Source organism: Cylas formicarius, unplaced genomic scaffold (genome assembly GCF_029955315.1).
Source record: "Cylas formicarius isolate icCylForm1 unplaced genomic scaffold, icCylForm1.1 PGA_scaffold_4__25_contigs__length_36172078, whole genome shotgun sequence".
Lineage (NCBI taxonomy): Eukaryota > Metazoa > Arthropoda > Insecta > Coleoptera > Brentidae > Cylas > Cylas formicarius.
The window spans coordinates 2,091,775-2,115,189 of NW_026844334.1; the positions used below are offsets into that span (position 1 = coordinate 2,091,775).

The window sequence follows — 23,415 nt, forward strand, 5'->3', positions numbered from 1 at the left end:
CGGATGATGGAGGCCAAAGGGGACCGACGCTTTCGAAAAATGTATCCGTCGTGAACTTGGTAATTAGAAATGCGCGTCGCCGTGTTAATAAATAACTAGGGAAAAAGGGAGCTAAAGTAGACGCGAAGTTAAGGGTATAATAAGGTATTCCCGATTGATAATCCAGACTCCAAACATTTTAAATTATAAATGCCTATTGGAAAAATATATTTCAGTTATTCCTAGATATGTTAATTGTATACAAGGAATATGCAATTTTATATCTACTACATCTAAGACAATAAATTCCAAATACTATAATTAACTAAATTGATTTTCACCGATATAAAAAAATATGTACATATTGCCAGAATTGCAAAGCATGCTAAGATGTCTCGATCTAGATCTATCCATCTCCGTCTTTACATAAAGACTTCAAAATTTTATTCACATTTTAGGAGCCAGATAATGTATAAATGCACTTACCTCCACTAAGCTTTAAAGAGTTTGAAACATATCTAACTCAAGATTAAGAAGGACTATTCAGAAGCAAGTAGTCAAGAAAGATTGAGCAAGATTGCTGATGAAATCCATAACAATAAAGTATCCATAACATCAAAGCTTTTATTATCTAAGCCTAGGTTTGTTGAAACATTTTTGTACCGAGTTTTAGAGTTATGGTTAATATTCCGTGCCCTTTGTTGTTCAAGGTAACAAAACGTCAGACAAAGAAATAAGCCTATGGTATAGCATGACATACATAATATCTATATTTTGAAATGTATGGTTGTTCATTGACCAGATAAGCCTATTCAACCGTTATAACACACTTTTTGGTTATTTGTTTGATCTATTTACTTAATCAAAGTCACAGGAACGTTGGCAGCCAAGAAAAGTACATATATTTCGTCAAAAGAGATCTACAAACAAGTACCATACAGAAACAAGTTCTGATGAGAATGGGCAACTATAAGGCACACCCTTCGTTGTGATTAAATAAGTTTCATCTGTAAGACTTCACGATTAATGATTTCAAATACTTAAGAGTCGTCAACAAACAAGGCAGCAACTTTAAGCTTTTCATCCACTTTCCGAGCTATGAAGTTTACTATGTTTATAAATAAGTTATCAAACTTATGTAGAAACTTAATTAATCTAGTCTAATAAGCTTTTTCATAAATTTTGGAAAAAAAAACTGGGCCCAAGAACATTGCTAACAATCTATCGTTTCTCCATGCTTCTTTTTAAATAGTATATAACCACCTGAGTGCTTCCCTGTTGCGCTTTTAATTATATCAAAAATTTCGTTAATGTTTACATCAGTTAGGTACATAGAATGACTAGATTTTGTGTTTACAGAGAGAATCTATAAAGTAGTCATTAAACCAATTTATAAGCGGTGCTGAGGCTAGTTACTGTATTATTAAGATCGCCTTTAAAACTTTTAGGATAAGTTTCCTTTCTATTTATATTAATTAATACTTGGGCACGGCACTGCATTGTTACGGTTTAATTTTACATTGGGGATAGTATACTGGTAGTACTTTCTAAGACGTTGTTTATAATTATGGGTAATTGTTTTGTCATTACTACTCTTAATTAGTACTGTTGTAAAACAAAATGTTAACCATTGAGTTTTTCTAATGGACTACTTATTTATTATATCAGAAACTTAAAAAAAATCAAAAATGTCCTGGCAACTTTGATATAGGTCCGTACTTTGCCTAGAATTTAATTATTGGAGTTTTTGTTAGGAAAGATACTAAACAATATTTATTTATTAATGTATGTATTTATGTTTAAATCTAAAATAAAATTTATTTTTATAACCTACTTAAATTACTTGAAATTATTCACATAATATATCAGTATCGCTATCGCTATCATCGCCTGTTCTAATTATTGTTTGTCCTATATTATTTGCAATATGGATATACGATTGTTCTGCTCCTTCTATATGTTACTACTAGTTACTACGAATGGCAGATTTCAGTTGGTGCCAAACATGGGATTAAATATACAGTGATAAGGTGGAAGATTTAAAACTGTATGCCCTAGATTTTTTGCATAATTATCAGAGACGTATTACTTTTGTAGGTTCCAGCCTTGTAGAACCTCAGTTAATTGCTTTTTGGTATAATCTTCGTGAAAATAAATGTCGTTATTATACATGTAGTTTTGGATTGTTGCTTTTGTGTCACATAAGGAAGGTGTTTTAGTCAACTGTCTACTGTGATAACTTGCATTGCCCATTACAATTACGTTATTAGGAGGAATGATTGGAACTAGTTTGTTTTTAAATCAACTTTCAAATAAATCAGCGGTGGTGTCTTTATGGTAATCCAGAGAGGAATCTTTAATACTTTTCGCAGACAGAGAAAGTCCATCTTTAGAGCCAGCATGCAAAATAGTTATTCTTTTACGTCTTTTTGATGGCGCGTTTATTTTACACTTGTAAGTTGAGTCAACCCAACCATAGATACACGCTGTATTAAACACGAAATAAGCATGATTACTAATAAACTTAAACTGAGTAGTATACCAAACCAAAGAATATTAAACACAGGTAGGCATAAAATTGTTTTCTATTACGGACCACAATTTTACCTGAATTTAAATTCCGAAACTTTAGGTAATAATCTTGTTGCATTGTATGTTAATGACCACCCTTGGATACTCCCATTCAAAAGCAATTGGTCACTTTGTTATATCTATGAACAGACCATACCATTACTTACGGAACACCCTTTATATTTGTTTATTTCAAAAGACGAATCTTTTAATTTCGGTAATTGGCGAACCAATTATTTGCATATAATGGTCAGGAATATGTTTCTTTAGTTCTTTGTGATTTCGTAAATTTTCGTTGAAAGTTGAGTTGTGTTCATCAAATCTCTACAATAGCATTGATCATTAGCCTCGGTTAGGGTAGAGGATTTGCATTTTTAATGAGTGGGATAGATGTGTGGTTCCACTACACGTTAGTCACAGTCAGTGACAAAGTATACTTCGACCAGAAATATAGTGCTGTTACAACCGATCCCGTGATTAACTTTGCCTAATGTTTACTACTCCAAAACCACTGCCCCTTATAGGACGCAACCGTTCCAGGACCGTCCTAGGAATTTATTTACCTACACTAACAAGCGGGATATAAGTATGTTTTCAATCTTTTTCGCCTAGCAATTCTTGAAACATGTACATAAAAAAATTAGTACTAAGAAACAATTTATTACGTTCTGTTTCATTACATTTCTACATTGTATTATTATTAATAGACAAAATGTGATAAATTTTGGTGCAGTGTTATTTCTTCTTATATACGCTTTGCATTTACGTATCAAATAAAAATTTCAAGTTTTTACAAACATTCGTTACTGTCCATCTCAGGCAAGACCTATTTAATGCGATAAGGATTAATCTTAAATACTTAAAACGTCAAAACAATAAATGCGTTATATTTTTGGTCGTATTATAATTGCCTCTATCGAAGTATCGCCAGGCTTCCGCTGTTCGCTTGGAGTAGTTTTACATTTCGTGAAAGTTTTGACTCAAACAATTTCGATTAGGCATCAGATCTTCGTGGAAATGCAATGTGTACAGAAGATTTCGGTTTCCTGCTTCGACGTTCGCCGCGACAGAAGGCAATTCGCCAAAGTGCATCCGATATGTTTATTTTCTTGAAGCAATCAATAATTCATTACGGAGAACTTACGTCTGCGAACTTTGGATGATGTAAATAAACGCTGCCAGAAGTTATTTACTATTAAATTGCAGTGTGCTTTTAAGGAAAAGGAAATTTGGTTTATATATTTTTTGGTTGTTGGAATATGATAAATTAATTTTTCTTTTATTTACGGTGAATGCTGAAAAATACCTTCAAATATTAAGAACATTGGTTTCGACGTTTGGGGTGTCGGATTGGTAGGCAAGAACGCCCGATCTCAAGCCGTTAGATTTTCACCTATGCTTGAAGGAATAGACAGTGAAGAACGAGAGTTTAATTTGCTCTTAAAAAATCATGATGAGTGTGAAGTAGCTAGTAAATTGACAGTATGGACCGCTGCATGCAGGCAGTTATTAGAGCCTGAGGAGGCAATACGAAATATTAAGTTAAGTTTGTTTGTTTCAATTCGTTTGCTAAAAATAAATAAATAAATTTGTTTTAAATTGTTTATTTTGCTCTTAAAAATCACTTAAAGGCATAAACTAATAAAAGAAAACAAACCGTAGAAAATGAATGGTTCTTAACGAATATTTATCATTTAAAAAAAATTATATGTATTGGACTGAAAAGCCAACATGGATTAAAATTGGCCATGACTACATATTTGAGACACCTATGATGTATTAGAATATAGAACGGAATGTTCCGAACACTCTGTACAATATGTGAAAACCTTGAATACAAAAATTTTAGCCGTTCATACGGGCTATATAAAAATGTGAATGAAACTGACAACAGAATCACAGCCTTCTAGTTATGGTCTATTATCAATATAACGGGAGCTCAATTTTCAGTTTTTTGTAAATTACCGACGCACCCTGTACATTTTTAAAAAAATCATTAAGAATAAAGGTTTTTCAATTTCAGTTTTTAAATTTTTAAAAATAATTCCCGACCCCCAGCCCCACAGTTCTAATAGGCTTTGTTACGGAGCTAAACTCTATACATCTGTCAAATTTTAAGTGGATGGCTTCAAACTTCGGACACTTATCGAGTTTCATAGCAATGTCCAAAAAGCAGTAGAAAATCTAAAAAAATACTGGTTTGTGTAGCTCGTGCACGACTTTAAGGGAGCCAAATTTGAAGGCCGTGTTGTAAACCGTTCAAAAGATATAACCAATTAATTCGATTTCATCGATTTTTCGAAAGCAACAAGAAGAATATGCTAAATAAATTATAATAAAATTTGTTTGTGCAGAAAATGCACAAACTGTTGTAACAAAATTATGAGACTCCAACTGAGAGCAAATGCAACATAAAATTCCCATATAAAGAAGCAGTAGAAAGTTTACTATATATAAGTAACAGAACAAGACCAGATCTTTCATTTGCAATGAACTATTGCAGTCAAGTTTCAGAAAATCCAAACGAAACATCCGTAAGTAACATAAAAAGATGTTTGAAGTACGTGAGGGGAACAATCTCTGATGGCATCCAATATAGGACGAATGGCGATTTAAACACAATACTACAATCTTCTCCGCGGGAGGACCCATTGCATGGTGTTCAAGAAGGCAATCAATAGTGGCAACTTCTTCCACAGAGGCGGAATTTGTAGCAGTGGCAGAATGTACAAACGAACTAATATATTTACGAGGGCAGCGCCAAAATTTCCCGGCCTGAATATGAAAGAAACAAAGTAGAGTAACAATTTTTTATTATTCTTCAATATAATCCTCCTTAACTTCAATACACTTTATTAACAAGTCAATCCCTTTAAAAAAATATTCTTTTGGTTTATCTGCAAAATGAGCTAAAACAGCCTCTTTTAACTCAACTTCGTCGTTAAACCGCCGTCCACGTAAGTCCTTTTTCAAATATCCAAACAAATAGTAGTCGCTGGGGGCCATATCTGGACTATACTTACTATACTTACTGTATTTAAGAGAAGACAAAGTTTTATCGTAATACCGGAGCTGCATCTATGTCAGGCCGGGAAATTTTGGCGCTAACCTCGTAAGTGAAGTGATAAGTGAATACACAGTACAAAAGACAGACACCGAACTAAATATGTTTAATTAAAAATGGTGTGATTGTCCTACAGAACATCAAATGGCGGATTTCTGTAAGAAACAATTGAAAAATGTTAAGTTCAACACATTTAAAAATATGATTATCGTTTAGTTTATACAAAGTTATTTCCATAATGTTATATGTTTAGATTAGGAGGGTGTGATGAGAAATGTGGTAATAATCGGCAACATATAACATAGCAACGTAGCGTTTTGTTGGAGTTAAGAAGAGAAGAAGAAGCGGGAAGAAATCGTAAAATAGTGGATGTAATAAAAATCAGGTTTCGTTGTGTTTTCTTAAAAAGGCGTTTATTCCCACCAAAATATCAATCGTTAACCACGACAACTCTCAACAGTTGGCACATGACAGAGAAACCAAGAATATCAAAAATAATGGTTCAAAATCGCTAAAATCAGTATAAATACCCATGTACAGGGTGCGGCAAAAATTTAGGCAGGATTTCAAATAGTGGTTGTTTGGTTTGTAAAACCGGCAACACTGTGTACGCACTCGCGTTAGGCAGACAAACGTATGCAAATTTCAGTTATCGACATGGCTTGGAGCGGAGTGCATCGTGCTTTCGTTGTCCAGGGGTTTATTAGAAATAGAACAATTCGCCGGTGGGTTTTACACTTCAGGGAAACAGGTTCTGGGCTTAACCGAAAACCTACTGGCCGACCAAGGACAGCGGAAAATGTGAATGCAGTAAAAGTTTCTGTACAACAGTCTCCAAGGCGTTCAGCTCCTAAGCATGCAGCAGCTTTGGGAAGTTCGTGATAGAAGTGTTCGAAGAATTTTACACAACTCACTCCAAATGCATCCGTACAAAATGATGGTAGAGCAGGAATTAAGCGCAAGAGATTTTGACAAATTTATGACGGGAGATTCTTCAAAACATTCCCAGAGGCGCTGTATTCATGTCTAGCGATGAAGCTCACTTTCAGCTCTCGGGTACCGTAAATAAGCAAAAGTTCCGTTATTGGTCAGCAAATAGTCCACAGGAATTTCATGACCTCTTCACAGTCCAAAAGTCACCGTCTGGTGTGCAATCTCGGAGTTCGACGAGTGGGGTCCTTACTTTTTCGAAGAAGGTGGAATAACGGTAACAGTCAACGGTGTCAAAAGTGAACGAGTTGAACAACGATCAAGGAGAACATCTTTGATTCCAGCAGAATGGTGCTACGTCGCACACAACGCGTCGTTCACTAAATCTTCTTCAAGAAATGTTCCTAAACAAAGTGGTGTCTTTACGGGGTGATCTTGGCTCGCCGCCACGTTCGCCTGATTTGTCGCCTAAGATAAGAAATTGCCTCAATTTCCCAAGAAATGATGCATCGGGTAATGATGCGCTTCCGCGAGAACCCACAAGAGTGCATCGACAATAACGGCCTTTATTTAAAAGACATAATTTTTAAAAAATAACGTTCCTAAATGGCATAAAATGTACATTTCAAAAACAATTTAAAAAAAATGTCTGCTTTATGTAGTTTGGTTTTTATTAACATCCCAAATAGTACCTATCATTTTGCCGCACCCCGTAGTTCATTTTATATCAGAAGGGTCCTATAGTTTTTCCCAATTTTGTGAAAATTAGTTTACGCCGAAGGTCTCCTGAGTTGACATTCGATCTTTATCTTATTAATAGAAAAAGGTCGCGGCATAAAACAACGCGATGATATAATTAAATTTTCAGAGTAGCATCGACGGTCCGAACTTTTAATTCTTAATGAAACATACCCCGAGATCGATATGGGTAATGTAGATCGGATACGGCAGCACGAGACAAACCGAAGTGAGCCACGACCCTATAGTACAGACGAACGCCGGTAGGCGTGGCAAGGTGGGATGCCTGAGGTACCTGTACCTATCCCAGGACAGGAAGACATAGGTGAGCATCGTCACGTGAAGCGGGATGTCCTGAAAAAAAAAGCGAAGTAAAATTAGAAACCAATGTCGAATTGGAGTAAGATCACGTCAAGTGGACCCCCCATTTACCATTTGACCATAAAAATTTAATCTATATATATTTTTGTTACAAGCACTTATGATGGAAAATTGATCCCCCAAACTTTTTAAAATTTTGATTTTAATTTTTTAAATGAAAATTTTAAGCAATTTTAAATAAAAATTTGATTAAAAATCAACACTATGTAAAATTACTTTATTATTAACTTATAAGTTAACAAATGAAAATTTAACTGATTTCTTGGTAAAAAAGTCATGTTTTTTTATCGGTGACATGCTTTATCCATTTAAGTTTAAGGAAATCTGGGAAGGTATATGTAATATATATAGTATATAATATAATGTATAGTATATATATAGTATATATAATTTTACAACATATCTATTTAAGCACTATGCTGAATTATTTATATATATTTTTTCCATAAAATAAACATATTAAACATTTTTTCTCCAGTTTTTAATAATAATAATAATAAATTTATTCATAATTAAATGAAAATTAAGTATGACATAAAATTAAGTAAAGTTAAGTGAGGAAAGGTCAGAGAAAAATATGACGTAAAAAAAAACAAAAAAAAAAACGTCATTGTCATATCACTAAACTGCATAGCAGTTTGTGCGTGTATTTCAAGTAACTAAAGTTAATGGGATTAAATAAAAGAAACTAAAACAATACAGATATTAAAATATTTATAAAAAGAAAAATTGCCTAATATGCTTAAAATACAGTTAAGTTTTTAAAAGCATAAATTTTATGTTAGTAATTTTTGGCAGCTATGATTATGACAAGTGACTTATTTGTCAAATATAGTAATAAATCGGTGGTTATAACTGTTATTTCATTTCGGTTCAAGAAAACGAAAACGATATTTTTTGGATGTGACCGAAAAGAACGAAAACGAACAAAATACTTTTCGTTTTTAGTGCAGTTTAGTTTGAGTTAGCTGGGTTAAAAGCAACTCCAAAGTTAAAGCGATGAACTTGTAACGCCCGCAATTTATGTGGATATTTTAACAAAGAAACGGTCGGTATAATTGAAATATCGCCATGGGTGGACGTAACGGTTTTCGCCCGACCAATAAATAACTGCGCCGCAATAAAGTGTTTGGCTAAAAGCTCGGCCACGCAGACATTCGCGAAATCCTTGGATATTTATGAATAAATTTGAGAACCTGCTTTCTTCATTTTCATAGTTTTCTATCTCGCTCTCTCCTGTTCTTCGAACACTGATACTTTATTTTCATTAGTCGGTCCCTATGTTATCGTCGTAAATTAGTTCGCTAGTCTGCTTGCTGTCACGTGGAAGATCAGCAAAGCAAAGTAGAATTTAGAGGTTTTGTTTGACTGTTAACAATAATGAATTTTCTTATTGAATATCAAATATTTAGGGAGAGATTTTAAACTTTTGAAATAAAACTTTCAATGTCATTTTCACGTGCTATGTATCAAGAGTGTTTAGTGTGGTTTAGTGGCATTGATGGTGCGCCACTGATTTCTCTCCAAATAAAAAATATTTTTTCCAATGACGGCTTTTTTCGTCTTTTTCAATTGAAGGCCGTCATTATTTTTTTTATGGAAATCAGTGGCGTGCCATGAAAAAATAATAATTTCGCTAATCGGTTAATTAATTAAATTAAAATGTTTTTTTTTTGCTTTCACGTTTCTTATTAAAAAGAAAAAAAATACAATCTAACATTAATAATTTTTAAGAAATGCTCATATGAAGTTTTCTTTTTAAAATGGACCCAGAAATCGCCGCCTTAATCATGAACATTCAATTAGAAAAAACCCTATATATGTGGAGAACAACAGCGGCTTGACAAAAATAATTTAGCTCCAAAGAACGGCGCTCCAAATATTGTTTTCTTAGTTCTATTGCAAGACCTTTGAGAAACAGTATTCTCGTAATTGAATATCTTTTGCTATCAACAGCGTCAATTATCTGTGAATTTACTCCAGCCATATTTAGTTAGGCATAAAATACCACCAAAGGTCATCGTCTAGTATTTCTAGCTACATCAAACGTAGCAGATAACTTGTCCGGGTTATCAACACTCCCTTTAGTAGGTAATTGTTTCAAGCTTCTTTTTCTCTTCGGTTGACTTATCGATTAAGTCATCGTGATGTAAGGAGGAAACTAAAATTTTTATATTTTTTTGGAACATATGACATTATCGTCAAATTTTCTTGAAACCCAAAAACAGTAGACCATACGGGTCGATTTCTCGTGTAGACGAAATCTGGTAGAAGTTCCCTCTTGTTTTCTTTAATGCTTAAAAGCTAAATTACGTTTATTCAGTAGCTTGTTGACTAGGTCGATACTGGTGAACCAATTGTCATAAGTAAGGTTCCTATTCAACCCGGAAATAGGCTCTATAAGTTGTAGAACAATGCTACATGGATCATTTTTAACTTCATAAACACCCTCAGGTTGCTGTCCTACATAAAAAAACCAAGGCAAAAATCTTTATTCCATATTTATTGGGCTTATTTGGTATGTACTGCTTCAACCCACTGCGTCCTCGAAAAGCCTCAAGTTTCTCATCTACAGTTGCATTAGTTCCTATACAGTAGGCGATTTTACAGTTTTGAACAACACAATCGTTATCAAAATCGTTCAACCCTAGTTCCTGTTCTGTCCCAGATATCTTTTGTATTCAGTCTACTACTTTTTAGTATTCCAGCCAGGTAAAGCAACCCAATTAATGCTCTAATTGCAGTTAAGTCAGTTGGTTTACATGCTCTGTCTCTAGAATAGATTGCAACGTGAACCAGCAATTCATTGGCGAAACAGCGTTTCTTGCATAATCTCTTACTCTAGGAAGGCGTACGATAATATTTTCCTGTCCGGTACAATGTTTTCTCCATGTTGTACCACCATCTTTCCTAACAAAACGTGGACTTCTTAGGATCTTTACTGGAGGTTCCATTTCCTCTGAATCTGAATCATTACATTCCTGCTCAGACTCGCTATCCGTGTCCATTGCCTCGAGTATATCGTTCAAATAACGATCGAAATATAATATATTTTCAGTTTAAATTACAATTAATTAAATTGTTTTATGTAAATGCGAAAAAGGTAGAAAAATTCCTAGAACGGTCCTGGAATGGTCACGGGTAAGGGACTGCTCGGCAGGGTGTTCTATAAGTTTTGGAGTAATAACCAGTAGGCAAAGTTAATCACTATATTTCTGGTCCAAGTATATCAGTAAGAGTTTCATTATCATGTCTGCATTTTATTCATCTTAAACCTGCGCCTTGGTCGGTGTAGAATAATTGTTATTTTATTGTTTGTTTTTTTATTTATTTGTTCACTGTAAATATTTTCCCATTACTTCTTTTCTCAATCTGCTTTCAAGTCTACTTCAATATCACTCTTTGTATAAAGTCGAAATTATTGAGAGTTTTTGATTACTAGACTAATATTAATCGCTGGCTGGTGTTTATCCGGTCTAATATCATCCACCTACGTCACCAGGTGATTATTTACAGACACATGAAACAGCTGCTCTTCCATTGAAGCATTTAGTTGGGGGTCGACCTATTTATACCTAAACTCCCTTTGATCGTTCGCGCGTGAATCGGAAAGTTGACAAATATTTGGGTGTTCGGCTTTCAGCGACCGACTTACTAACACCAACGCATCTAAATATACCGTTCCGAGCCCCTGAAATAGTCCTGGGGATGAAAAATGCTCAATTTGGATAGTTTTGGTAAAATGTATTTTTTTTTGTTGATTTAGCTGGGTATAATCCTATTAAATTACACTAAAAGAAGAATTACATTAAATATATTCAATAAATTTATACCTAGGAATATCTATACATACGAGATTAGCGCCAAAATTTCCCGGCCTGACATAGATGCAGCTCCAGGGTCACGATAAATGCATATCTAAGTAGGCTGTGAAAAAAAAAATTGAAGTCTTGCGTCAATTAGTTTTTCATTGACAGCATTATAAACAAGACGTATCCGAAAAAATGTCGCAAATAGAGTATAGAGCAGTCATAAAGTTTTTGACAAGACAACAAGACGTGGCCGAAAAAAAGTCGCAAATAACGAAATTATTAAAGAAAGGCTGGATGGTGTGTACGGCCAAAGTTCTCCTTCGTATTCTGTAGTGAAAGAATGGGCACAACGTTTTCGAATGGGGCAGGAGTTCCTTGAAGATGATTCAAGAACTGGTCGACCAGTGGAGGTCATAACGGAATATATTGTTGCGATTGTGGAAGAGGTGGTATGGACTGATCGACGTTTAAAGGTCAGGGAAATCTCAGAAATGACGAAGTTTTCGGATACAAGTGTTCGTCGAATCCTGCAAGTTCATTTAGGTATGCATAAAGTCAGTGCAAGATGGGTTCCTAAAAACCTTTCGGCTATTCAAAAACAACGCCATGTCGAGTGTGCCCGGTCTTTTTTGCAACTCTGTGGGTCGGAACCGAAGCCTGTAATAGAAACTATTGTTACGAGAGATAAAACTATGATTCTCTATTAAGATCCTCTATAGAAGAAAGAATCAATGGAGTGGCGTCGTAAGGGTGAAGCACCTCCAAGAAAATTCAGAGTCTGCCAGTCAACAAAAAAAGTGATGGCCACCATCTTTTGGGATTGTGAAGGTATTCTTTTTATAGATTTTGAAGAAACTGTCCATGATAAATAATACGCAACATTATCACATAAATTTCGTGTAAAACATAAAGAGATGTAATAAGTGTATTGAAGTTAAGGGGGATTATACTGAAAAATAATAAAAAATTGTTACTCTACTTTGTTTCATTCATATTCAGGCCGGGAAACTTTGGCGCTGCCCTCGTAATAACATTTTCATTCTAAATGTTTAAATCTAGTTCCGATTCTTTTGAAACCAATTTTCAAAGAGTTCGGCACTTGTATCTTCACGATAATCCAAGCTAGAATCCAACAAAAACAAACAGGTAGAACATTTAAGAATCACATTAACGAACATAAAACGACGTATAGAAATACAAGTTCGGATTCTAACTATACCAATCACTTAAATTCAGATATGCACAACTTTGACGATAATTTTGATATTTTACATAATCATTCAAAAAGCAAAAAGCTAAATTTGTTGGAAGCTATAAAGATTAACAAAATGAGGTAGTCGAATTTATTACTCAATGACCAATTGGATTTAAATGCGTCTCCATTGTAAAACTTAAATTTATAACCCTATACCTATAATAAAAAATCTATTACTACCTGTTTTTATATATAAGTGTCGGAATATAGTCATGTTTTGTATTTGATAAAGGCGCGGTGTTGCCGAAACAGCTGTCATAAAGTATTAAAAACTGTGAAAAATTTGTTTAATCTGTGTTAATTGGATTTTCATCAATTAAGCCCGAATTTTATAAAAAAAACTCGTTGAATTTGATACACGCAAAGAGTATGAAATGAATAAGGCTCAGAAAACCCAGGTAGACGAGCACCAAAAGAACTTGCCAAACATGAAAGACATGAATTAATTTTTAAAAGCCAGTTTCCAATTTCAGTCTCCTTTTTACCATATATCATATATATTATATATATCATACTTAAATAATAAAATTTCAATAGAAATATATAAAAAAACTCGAAATATACAAAAAAAAAACTGGTGCGTAAACGAACCACTGGGAAAAAACATTAAATAATATTTTGGGGCACATAAATATACAAAAGTTCAAATTCGACAGAAAACAACTTCCAAATAGAACCTCATTTGATAAAAAAAAAAAAACGCATAATATTTTATACGTGTGAGTGTGCTTAATCTGACCTTTCTTCCATTTGACAGTAGAAGAGGGTTTCATCATCTGATCAGTAGTTGATGAATTACAGGACGGTGTATGTAACTCGAAAATTAAAGTAGACACCCTGTGGAGGGGGTGGGGGAGGAAAACACGTATCATAGCGACTCGCTTCCCCGGGAATACCGGCATCCATTTTTTTAAATTAAAAACGAAAATGAGGTCGCCGGGAGTCCCAATGCGCAAAATTCAATGTTGCTCCCACCCGGGACGAGATATATGAAATTTCCCCTCTATTGTGGGCCGCCATTTTCCGCGAAAATTAAATATCTCCACAACGATAGCTCTTATTAACCAACTACCTGTCGACATTTTCGAAGAGAGGAGTTAATTTTCGCTTTTCTAAACAAAAAAGAAATTGGTCATAAAAGTATTAAAGTTATATTTTTATTCATTTATTTACAACAGCAAGCGGTTCACCCGATGATGAATATGAATGAATACAATAATATAATAAATATAAAAACTTGTTTTTGAAAGAACTGTTACCTAGACTGCGTCTTTCGACAGATAGTTCCAGATATACAGCGCTCTATTGCACAGGAAGTTTTTCCTCTGGATTTTGGCGGTCTTTTCTTTGGCTAATTGACCTAGTAGATGGACATTTTGAAAGATGTTCAGTTCACATGAGTAATTAGATCGCCACGTAATCTTCTTTCTTTCAACCATTAGATTGTAAGTTTTGTTATTCATTCTTGTGTAATGGTGTTATAATAGAGGATTTCCACTGTTGAGGTAGTTTACCATTTTCTAGTGATTCATTCATTATATTCGACAAAATACTGCTTACACTACTAGAACATCTCTGACGAAATACTATAGTTTTGCTTTTTTTATGTAAATTTCTTTGGCCGCCAAGGACTCCAGACTTAAACTCTACGGTTTTTTCAATATGGTAATACTAGAACAAATCGAAATTGAATTTAGAGATTACTAATTCTTTATGAATCGCACTGTATATTGTAAATTTATACTTAAAGTCAAACACTCTTTGTATTTAAATTTCTTTGACCGCCAAGTACTCCAGACTTAAACCTTCTGTATTTTTCAATACGGCCATACCCGAAAGGATTCAAGATTGAGTTTAGAGATTAACGATTGTTTATGAATCACTTCATATACAATTAGTTTATAGTCCGCAACACAACTTCAAAAATTTCAATTGTTTACGCCGCATAGCTGACCTTGAATATCCCCCGTTCCACGCGGGGGTGTGGCGGATTATTGACCCCGACAATGGCGGTAATTGCACCCGGGGGAAATTGGTGAAAATTATTGCGTCATGCCACATTTAATTAATAACCTCCGAAGCTTTCAGAGACCGCCGATAGGTAGACAAAAGGGGCGGCGATTGTTTTGAATTTTATTTAGATTCGACCGAGCCTGGTCGTTTGTAATTTGCGACGGAGCAAAACACCGCATTCGACGCAGACTCGCGATCCTTTCTGGCATAAATTTGTCCCGAAAGTTTCGATAAAACACAAAGGTGGATTATTAGCTGGAGGCTAATTTCGTATAAGGTTTATTCCCCCGTGGCGAAAACTCCCATCCGTTGTTTGGTCGTATTCAAAGTGTTTAAAGTATCAGCTTTACAAAGGGTACCAGCGCTGACGACTTGAATTAACTTCGAAAACAACTTCCCCAAAACAAATGCGAAGCGAAACGCAGAAATTGAAGCGAATTTTTGGGCCATTATTCAATTACCATTGGGTCTGGAACAGTCGTTAACGAAGTAATGACAATAAGATACGATTTTCTTCTTTATTGACGGTACGACCTCGTGGTGAGAAGACTGAAGTATGTTTGTAATTTATTAAGAAATATGTTACAATTATATACAGTGTGTATGTATTAAAAAGCCATTTTTCTGGATAAAAACATAAGTAACCGTATTGTATCGTACATCGTTGAATTCGCAATGAAAAGCACAACCTAATACTGTGTGTACTTTTTTTCCGTCCCATAAGAAAAATCAAAGTTGATGGTGGTTCCATGGAATCGAAACGCTGTAATGAAAATTTGTTAACGTCAGTTTGGAGAGATTAAAAAGTGCCAATGGAAAAGTGTTTTCCGTTTTTTCATATCTTTTCAAATAGCTTTAAAAAATAATAAAAACGAAATCGCAATATTTCGGTTTTTCTCGGATATTTCCGGAACGGCTTGGAATTTTCAAATTTGTAAAACGGGATCTTGTTCGGTATCAAAATGCGCAACTTTTGTCTAATTTAACCGACACTGTATCTCTTATAGTTTCCGAGATCCCCATGCTGTGCATCCTTATCTTGGACACACTGTATAATATTAATATATAAATTTGCTTTCTTTTTTTTTATAGAGCGATAGTGTAACTTAAGTTTGATTCATGTAAGATATAGTTATTATTTTTGGCATTTCAGTCGTGAAAGGAATTGTCATAACTTTTGTTTAAATCATAACCTTAAACTTTTGCAGCTATGACTAATGTAAAAATTGTAACAATTGTCTTATTTCGTTTCTTTCGAGCAAATAAACTTAAATATTTTAAAAAATCCGATATTATTTTGTTTTAATCTATATTAAATAAATATTAAATATATAAATATAAAATATAGCTTTTTTGTGAACAGTCTGTATAATAATTATATTGTATTAAAGTTTGATGTTCATAATATTTTTTTTCTTTTTATTGATGCGTTCTTATTAGTACTAAGTAAAATTTATTGACATGGACAAAAAGTTCGAATTATTCAAACACCTAGGGTTTCCCTGGCGTCTTCAGCGACTTCTCTAATTGATTCGACCATTTTTTAACACCACTTATTTCCCATCAACGCTTTTATCGGCTATTGTCCTGCTGGGACGTCCAAAGCGAGGTTCTTCTCGGCCATCTTGGAACTGCTTGTACCACTTATAAACATTTTTTTTTACTCAAAAAGATTCACATTAAAGTAAGTTAATTTTCCATCATTAATCTGAACCTTTGTTAACATGCAGAGTACATATACAGGGTTTTCCATATAATATATTATCTTAACTAGTTTTTTTTAAAACATTGATTGCTGTAATTAAATAGCAAATCTACAATTAATGCATATAGTATACGAGGTGTATTAAAAAAGTAAGGCGACTCTTGCAATTGGGTGGGCTACGTACATTCGATCTTCGATATATTTTTTTGTTCTGTTGGTAAACATGTTAGTACCATGTTAGTTCGCAATTTCAGCCAGTTTTCACGTTTACTTTTTCTTTGTGATACAGAAGTGTTTTGTGTGAATACAGAACAAAGTCATAAAATACTGGATAAATTAATTTTTTTTTAAGATAATTTTCAAAAATAGTGGTGGCGGGATAATGTCTGAACTGGCAAAAATGTTAATGGATTGTTGTTATTAAATTTCAAAGTCCTTTCAACACTAGTCTTACTAATATATATCAGGTAGGTCAAAGTCCAAAAAAATGTATATGATTAGATGACTTATCGGGCGGCAAAGGAAGTCAATGACAAAATTGTCTTTTTTTTTTCAAAGAAACTTCCACAGACTACTGTAATACTTTTTACAAAACTTTTGGACAAAATTGTCAAGTGTAATATAAACCAAATAAAAAATTACAAAATTACAAAAACATAAAATATACAATATATAGGTATGTATCTGGTATTCCTCAAGGGTCCCATTTGGGACCATTGTTATTTTCACTGTTTATCGCAGATGTCAGTAAATGTTTTCATTTTGCTAAATCAGCATCATACGCAGATGATCAGAAATCATACGCGCCCGTGATAAGCCTTAACGACTGTCATAAGTTTCAAGAAGATCTTGATCGTTTTTATGAATACTGTGTAAAAAATCGTCTATTTTTAAATATTGATAAATGTTACTGTCTTAAGTTCAGCAGGCGGATAAATGATATAAACTTTGACTACAATGGTGTAAAAATAAAAAAGTAGAGCAGATTAGGGATCTTGGAATAACTATAGATGTAAAATTAAGTTTTGATATCCACATTGAGAATATAGTAAAAAAAGCTTATAAAAATTTAGGTTTTATATTAAGAGTTAGCAAGGAATTTCAGGATCACAAATCGCTTATTATTCTATACAATTCCTACGATCGATCTCACCTTGACTATGGCGGTGTGATATGGAGTTCTCAGTATCATAAATATATAGACAGAATCGAGAGAATACAAAAAAAGTTTGTTTTCCATTTAAATTTTAGATTTAACCGTAACTTACTAACTCATTCGCATGAAGCTAGTCTTAATTTCTACCATATACTGAAGTTATCTGTTAGAAGAATTATCTCCAGTGCTACATTTTTGCATAATATTATTAATAGTAGGATTGACTGTCCTTTACTGTTGGAAAAACTATCCTTCAATGCCAGAGTCGTTATAACAAGAACTCCTTCATTATTTTACGTGCCTAGATTTAATACAAACTTAGGTACCAATTCCCCAATATCTCTTTTACATAGACATTACAATAATTATTTTTCGCACATTGACATATTTGCGTTATCACTTAATTCGTTTCGAAATCAAGCAATTAGGGTTTTTCTATAAATTTATTTTAATTTTTGATTTGTTTTCCTTATTTTTTTCACATTTGTTTTTTGTAATTCACGCACTTAATATACAGTGTTAGTTTTGGTTTAGTTTGGTAAGTTTGATTGTTATTATTATTATTATTATTATTTTTATCTTCTGCTTATCGTAGATATAGGTAGGTACTTACTTATAAGTTTTACTTTGTTAATTAAATAATGGTATAATTGTTAGTGTGTCCTTGTAAATTGTGAAGTTAGTTCTTCATGTTAGGGCACCTTTGTAATAAATAAATAAATAAATAAATAAATAAATAAATAAATAAATAAAAACATAATACAAAACAAACAGGCATAAAAATGAACAATGGAAGATATCGATTACTAGCAAGAATCAGCAATATCCTCTATCCCTGTAGAGAATAAAAATAATCTTCCATAATAAAAAGGCTTTTATTTCGGTTTAAAAATTTTGAAATGGAAAATTTGTGACCTGACTTGGAATCAGGTTATATAAGCTTAGATCAAGGGATATTGTTCCGCTTCTCGAAGCAAATTTCATGTACACGGATGGCAGTGTTCCTTTTTTAAAGAAAATTTCCTATAAAGATCTACATACTTAATAAATATATAATAAATATATGAAACTAAAAACCGTTTTATTTTTTATTTTCCTATTTTTTATTTATTTATATTTTACTGTATTGAATTAGTTGCTGTATACATAGAATTGAAGTGGTAGCTTTGCTGACGGTCTCAGGATCAACAGGAGTATATACCATATATATATATATATATATATATATATATATATATATATATATATATATATATATATATATATATATATACAGGGTTTTTCACTTAAAACTCCGCACGCTGGGCGTCGCGACGCGTCGAAAAATTATTCGATTGCAGAGACTTTGGAAATACGCGCATACAAAAGTACATATTATTTAAAAACTTTTTTGTTATTTACTCAAACTTATTTACTTTACCCGTTTCTAAGTTATAACGATTTAAAATAAACATTTCTTGATTAATAAAAAATGTGATTAACGCTTATTTTTACAAGTAAGCCATGAATGTTAGTTACTATGGCAACCATTGTTATGGCAGTTGTTTTAAGTGCAATTACAAACAATAGATTTCAACTATTTTAGTATGATTTTATTTATTATTGTTTATCGATTTAGTTATGATAACATAATAAATAAATGAAAAAACAGTAAAATACCTACAAGTTAATAACCAAAATTATTATTGCAATTAACTACATAATAAGACATTTCAAAAATTTTGTTCAAAATTATGTCCATCTGCTCGAACACAACTACCAAAAACTTAACAGATGAGCTTGGGTCACTTGTAGGAGAGTCCTTCTTGTGATAGCGGCACACGCTGCACTAATTTTGTTAATGAGATCAGCCATATCTTCGATAGGTTCTTCATAGATAACGTTTTTTGGGTAGCCCCAAAGAAAATAATCTGGTGGTGTAATGTCCGGAGACCTCGCCGGCCACCTTACCGGTCTATTAGTACCAAACCATCTATTGGGATATTCTCGGTTCAAATACCTCGTTACTATTTGGGCATTATGTGCAGGCACTTCTTCTAATAGTTCCGGAAGTGTAGTTTGAAGAAATCTTAAATAGCGATCTGCATTTAAAGTTCCTTCGTAAAAGTAAGGTCCAATAAGGAATCCATTTAATATTCCGCACCAAACATTGATACTAAAAATTCGTTGGTTACCTCTTTCTGTAATCCAACGAGGATGGTTTTCGGACCAAAAACGACCGTTGTGTCTATTAACGATTCCATTATTTTGAAATCGACTTTCGTCGCTCCATAAAATTTTCGAGAGAAAATTTGCATCTTGGCTATACAAATCGGACAATGTCGCTAAGAAATACATTCTTCTATCATAATCGCCTGGTTCTAGTTTATGAACTAGTTTACTTTTGTACGGGTGAAAAGAGTTTCTATGTAGCATTCTCCACGAAGAACTTATGGTAACACCGGTATTTTCTTTTATCTCTGATAGGGATATCTTGGGGTTATTATCAACCTGCTGAATTACAGCAGCAGTATTTTCATCATTCATAGCCGTCCTGTTCCTATCTCTTTTAGGTTTTATGAAGCTGCCATATTCTCTTAAGTTTTTACATAAACTTGAAAAGGTTTTTGCATCGGGGACTCTTCTATGCGGATAACGCCGTGCGTAAACTCTTTTTGCTTCTCTACAATTGCATCTGCATTGTCCAAACACCAGTAACATGTCTACTTTTTCCTCATTGCTAAATTGCACCATGTTCACATAATAATTCTTAGTTTTTTTTTAACCGAACAAATTTGGATATTTCTTGTGACAAAATGTGACAATTTTTTGATACAGCAATAACAACTTACGTTTGTAATTGCACTTAAAACAACTGCGATAACAGTGGTTGCCATAGTCCAACATTCATGGCATACTTGTAAAAATAAGCGTTAATCACATTTTTTATTAATCAAGAAATGTTTACTTTAAATCGGTATAACTTAGAAACGGGTAAAGTAAATAAGTTTGAGTAAATAACAAAAAAGTTTTTAAATAATATGTACTTTTGTATGCGCGTATTTCCAAAGTCTCTGCAATCGAATAATTTTTCGACGCGTCGCGACGTCCAGCTCTTTGCAGGCGTCGAATTTTTTAAACTTTAGGAAATATCTACTTGACCCCACATTTTGACTACTTTTTACATAAATTAAATATTTCTTTTCGTTTTAGACTTATTGGCGTTCGGAGTTTTAAGTGAAAAACCCTGTATATATATATATATATATATATATATATATATATATATATATATATATATATATATATATATAAGTAATCTAAGGGATTAAGCACAGGCGACCTAGCTGGCCAAGGAACTGCTGAAGCTCTTCCAATCCACCGGTGTGTATAATGTCGATTAAAAATTCTGCTACTTGTCGACCAAAGTGAGGAGATGCGCCATTGAAAGGGATAAAGTAATATTGGAAGATCATTTTTAACGAAACGTAAATAATGAAAATATTCACCGCATCAATCGTATTAAGTATTGCTTCTTCTTGAGCAAGCTCCTCTTGAAAGGAATCTTGCGTGTTTCTCTCAAACATCGATGGACGTTGCTAAAAACAATTCTACAAATCTGGGAAATCGTAGACGATATTCATCAACCGCTGCAGTCCTACCGATCGGAAATATTGTGCCCCATATATCGTTCAGGTATTTTTTAAATCATTCTTTAAGTCACCTTATTGTGTTCTATTCTTAAAATTCACGGTTTTTCCCCCATATTGCATATTTCCGTTAAAAGTTGGAGGGAACTTTATCAGATCGAACGTGATCTCTTTCGCATATTCTACCTCCTTGTCAAATTCGAACCCAATACGCGCATACCGAAGATAACGAGATTCCACTACTATTTGAAAAACTTTTCGAAAGAGCTACATTTCCCTCAGATTATACCTGCTTGCTATGCATTACCGATGCCCATTGCTTATAAGAGCGTCGCAGTGAAATTTTAACGCGGCAGGCGGAAATTAAGGAGAATAAGGAGAAGAGACTGGAAATGTATGCTATAACAACGCTACGCCGCACAGGGATTCATAAATTTAAAAAAATAGTATAGAAAAAAATATGTTTTTTGCAATACATCTTGGAGCTGGGGTGCGTGGATATTATTTCTACGACATTACGTTTTAATATTAACAGAGGTGGCCATGCCAATAACAATACCAAAGTTCGTTTCAATCATTTCCAGTTGTCAAATTGCTGTCATTAGTTTGGAGTTTTTTTACTACGAAAAAGCAAAGGTAGACCTTCGAAGCCCTTCAGCAATCTTGGCAACCTACGTAAAAAGCAAATAACATTTCCATTGTTAAAAATATCTTCTTAAAGAAGTTTCTCAATATTCAGCTGAAGGAGCAACCAAAATCAAAAACGCAATATCCTTTCCCTCCATGATGGCTCTTGCTTTTTGCCAATTTTTACGAAATGCCAACGTTTACACGAACTACAACATTCTCCTTAAGGCTAAGAAGAAATGTGGTCCAAACAAAAATTACATTATAATAAAGGACGTATCTGCTGAGGTAAATCTACATTCTCTTGTAAACCATGCCTCGCGAAAAATAAACAATAACTCTCATATTATTAATTTCAACCTAGTAAAAATACAGGGTAAATGTATATACAAAAACCAGAAAATAATCATAAGCAAATAATGGATAAATGGATGAAATTAATAAATTTGAAATTATTGATTGTTCGCGAGTTATTCCAGCTTTAAGTTTAAGGACTGTTATTTTTTGTTAAGTTTAAGTTAAGTTTAAGTTTAAGTTAAGTTTTAAGGACTATTATTTTTTGAAAATTTTAGTTGTTAGGTAACACCTATCCCTTTTATAAATAATTTTTTAAAATCCATTTTTGTGAAATGCGAAAATCTGAAAATTGGTGTAAGTTTTTGTGAAGTTTATGCTAAGTTTGTTGTTGTTAAACCATTTTATGTATTCTACAAAATTACCTTGCATTTTGCCTTTTAAAAGTTGTTTCCACAGACTGTCTTCTATGACAAATGTAGCTTTTTAATAATTCTAAATCTGCTAACGGAAAAACGATATTTTTTAATTTTTTGATCAGCAATGAGTGACACATTATCAACGAAAACGTACAAGCGTAACATGAAACAAGATATCATTACCACACGTCAAACAAATTATTTTTGTTTTAGACACTAATTTAAATTCTAAAAGCGTTATTTATTTAAGCATAAATTGGCGAAAATGACCAATGTGAGCGGGTATCGCGAGAGCGTGATCACTCGCTTCGAGCTGCAAAGAAAAAATTACATGATTTCCAACATCAAAGCTCATATGCGAAACTCTTTGACGAGCTTTTAGCTCGCGAGTGAAGCCCGGAAAGTGCAGCGACCGATAGAAGCCCAACCGAACACTTAATGCAGACGCCATTACATTATTTGAGATGAATTTTCTCGAAAATGATGAAAATATTGATATGTCCCAGTCCCAGATGCGAGTGAAAAAGTGTGTTTTCATACTGTTTTCTACAATGTCTTTAACATAATATTTAATTTATTATATTATAATATAATATGAGTATTAACGTATCTCATACAGGGCGTTCATACGATAAGGTCCAATTGGAATGCCGAGGAAAAATATTTGGATATTTTGCGGATTTTTTAGACAATTTGCTATTAGCGTTAACATCGCAGATGTTGGTACCAACTTGGTGGAGCTCATTGCACAAATAGAGTAAGTCAAGAACTTACAATTATGTTTGAAAACCGATGCGATTGGCCACCGCGTTCGCCACCGGTTGGTACCTGCCTTTAGGGCA

At 33.5% G+C, this 23,415-nt stretch overlaps 1 protein-coding gene across 1 annotated transcript in view; it reads right to left on the reverse strand.

Annotated features, from left to right (window-relative positions):
* LOC132700847 (orexin/Hypocretin receptor type 1) overlaps window positions 1–23,415 on the reverse strand; it is a 51,647-nt gene that overhangs the window by 26,002 nt on the left and 2,230 nt on the right. The window contains exon 2 of the mRNA XM_060668418.1: window positions 7,457–7,636. Within this exon, the coding sequence (XP_060524401.1) occupies window positions 7,457–7,636 (180 nt within the window). The remainder of the gene's footprint in view (window positions 1–7,456; window positions 7,637–23,415) is intronic.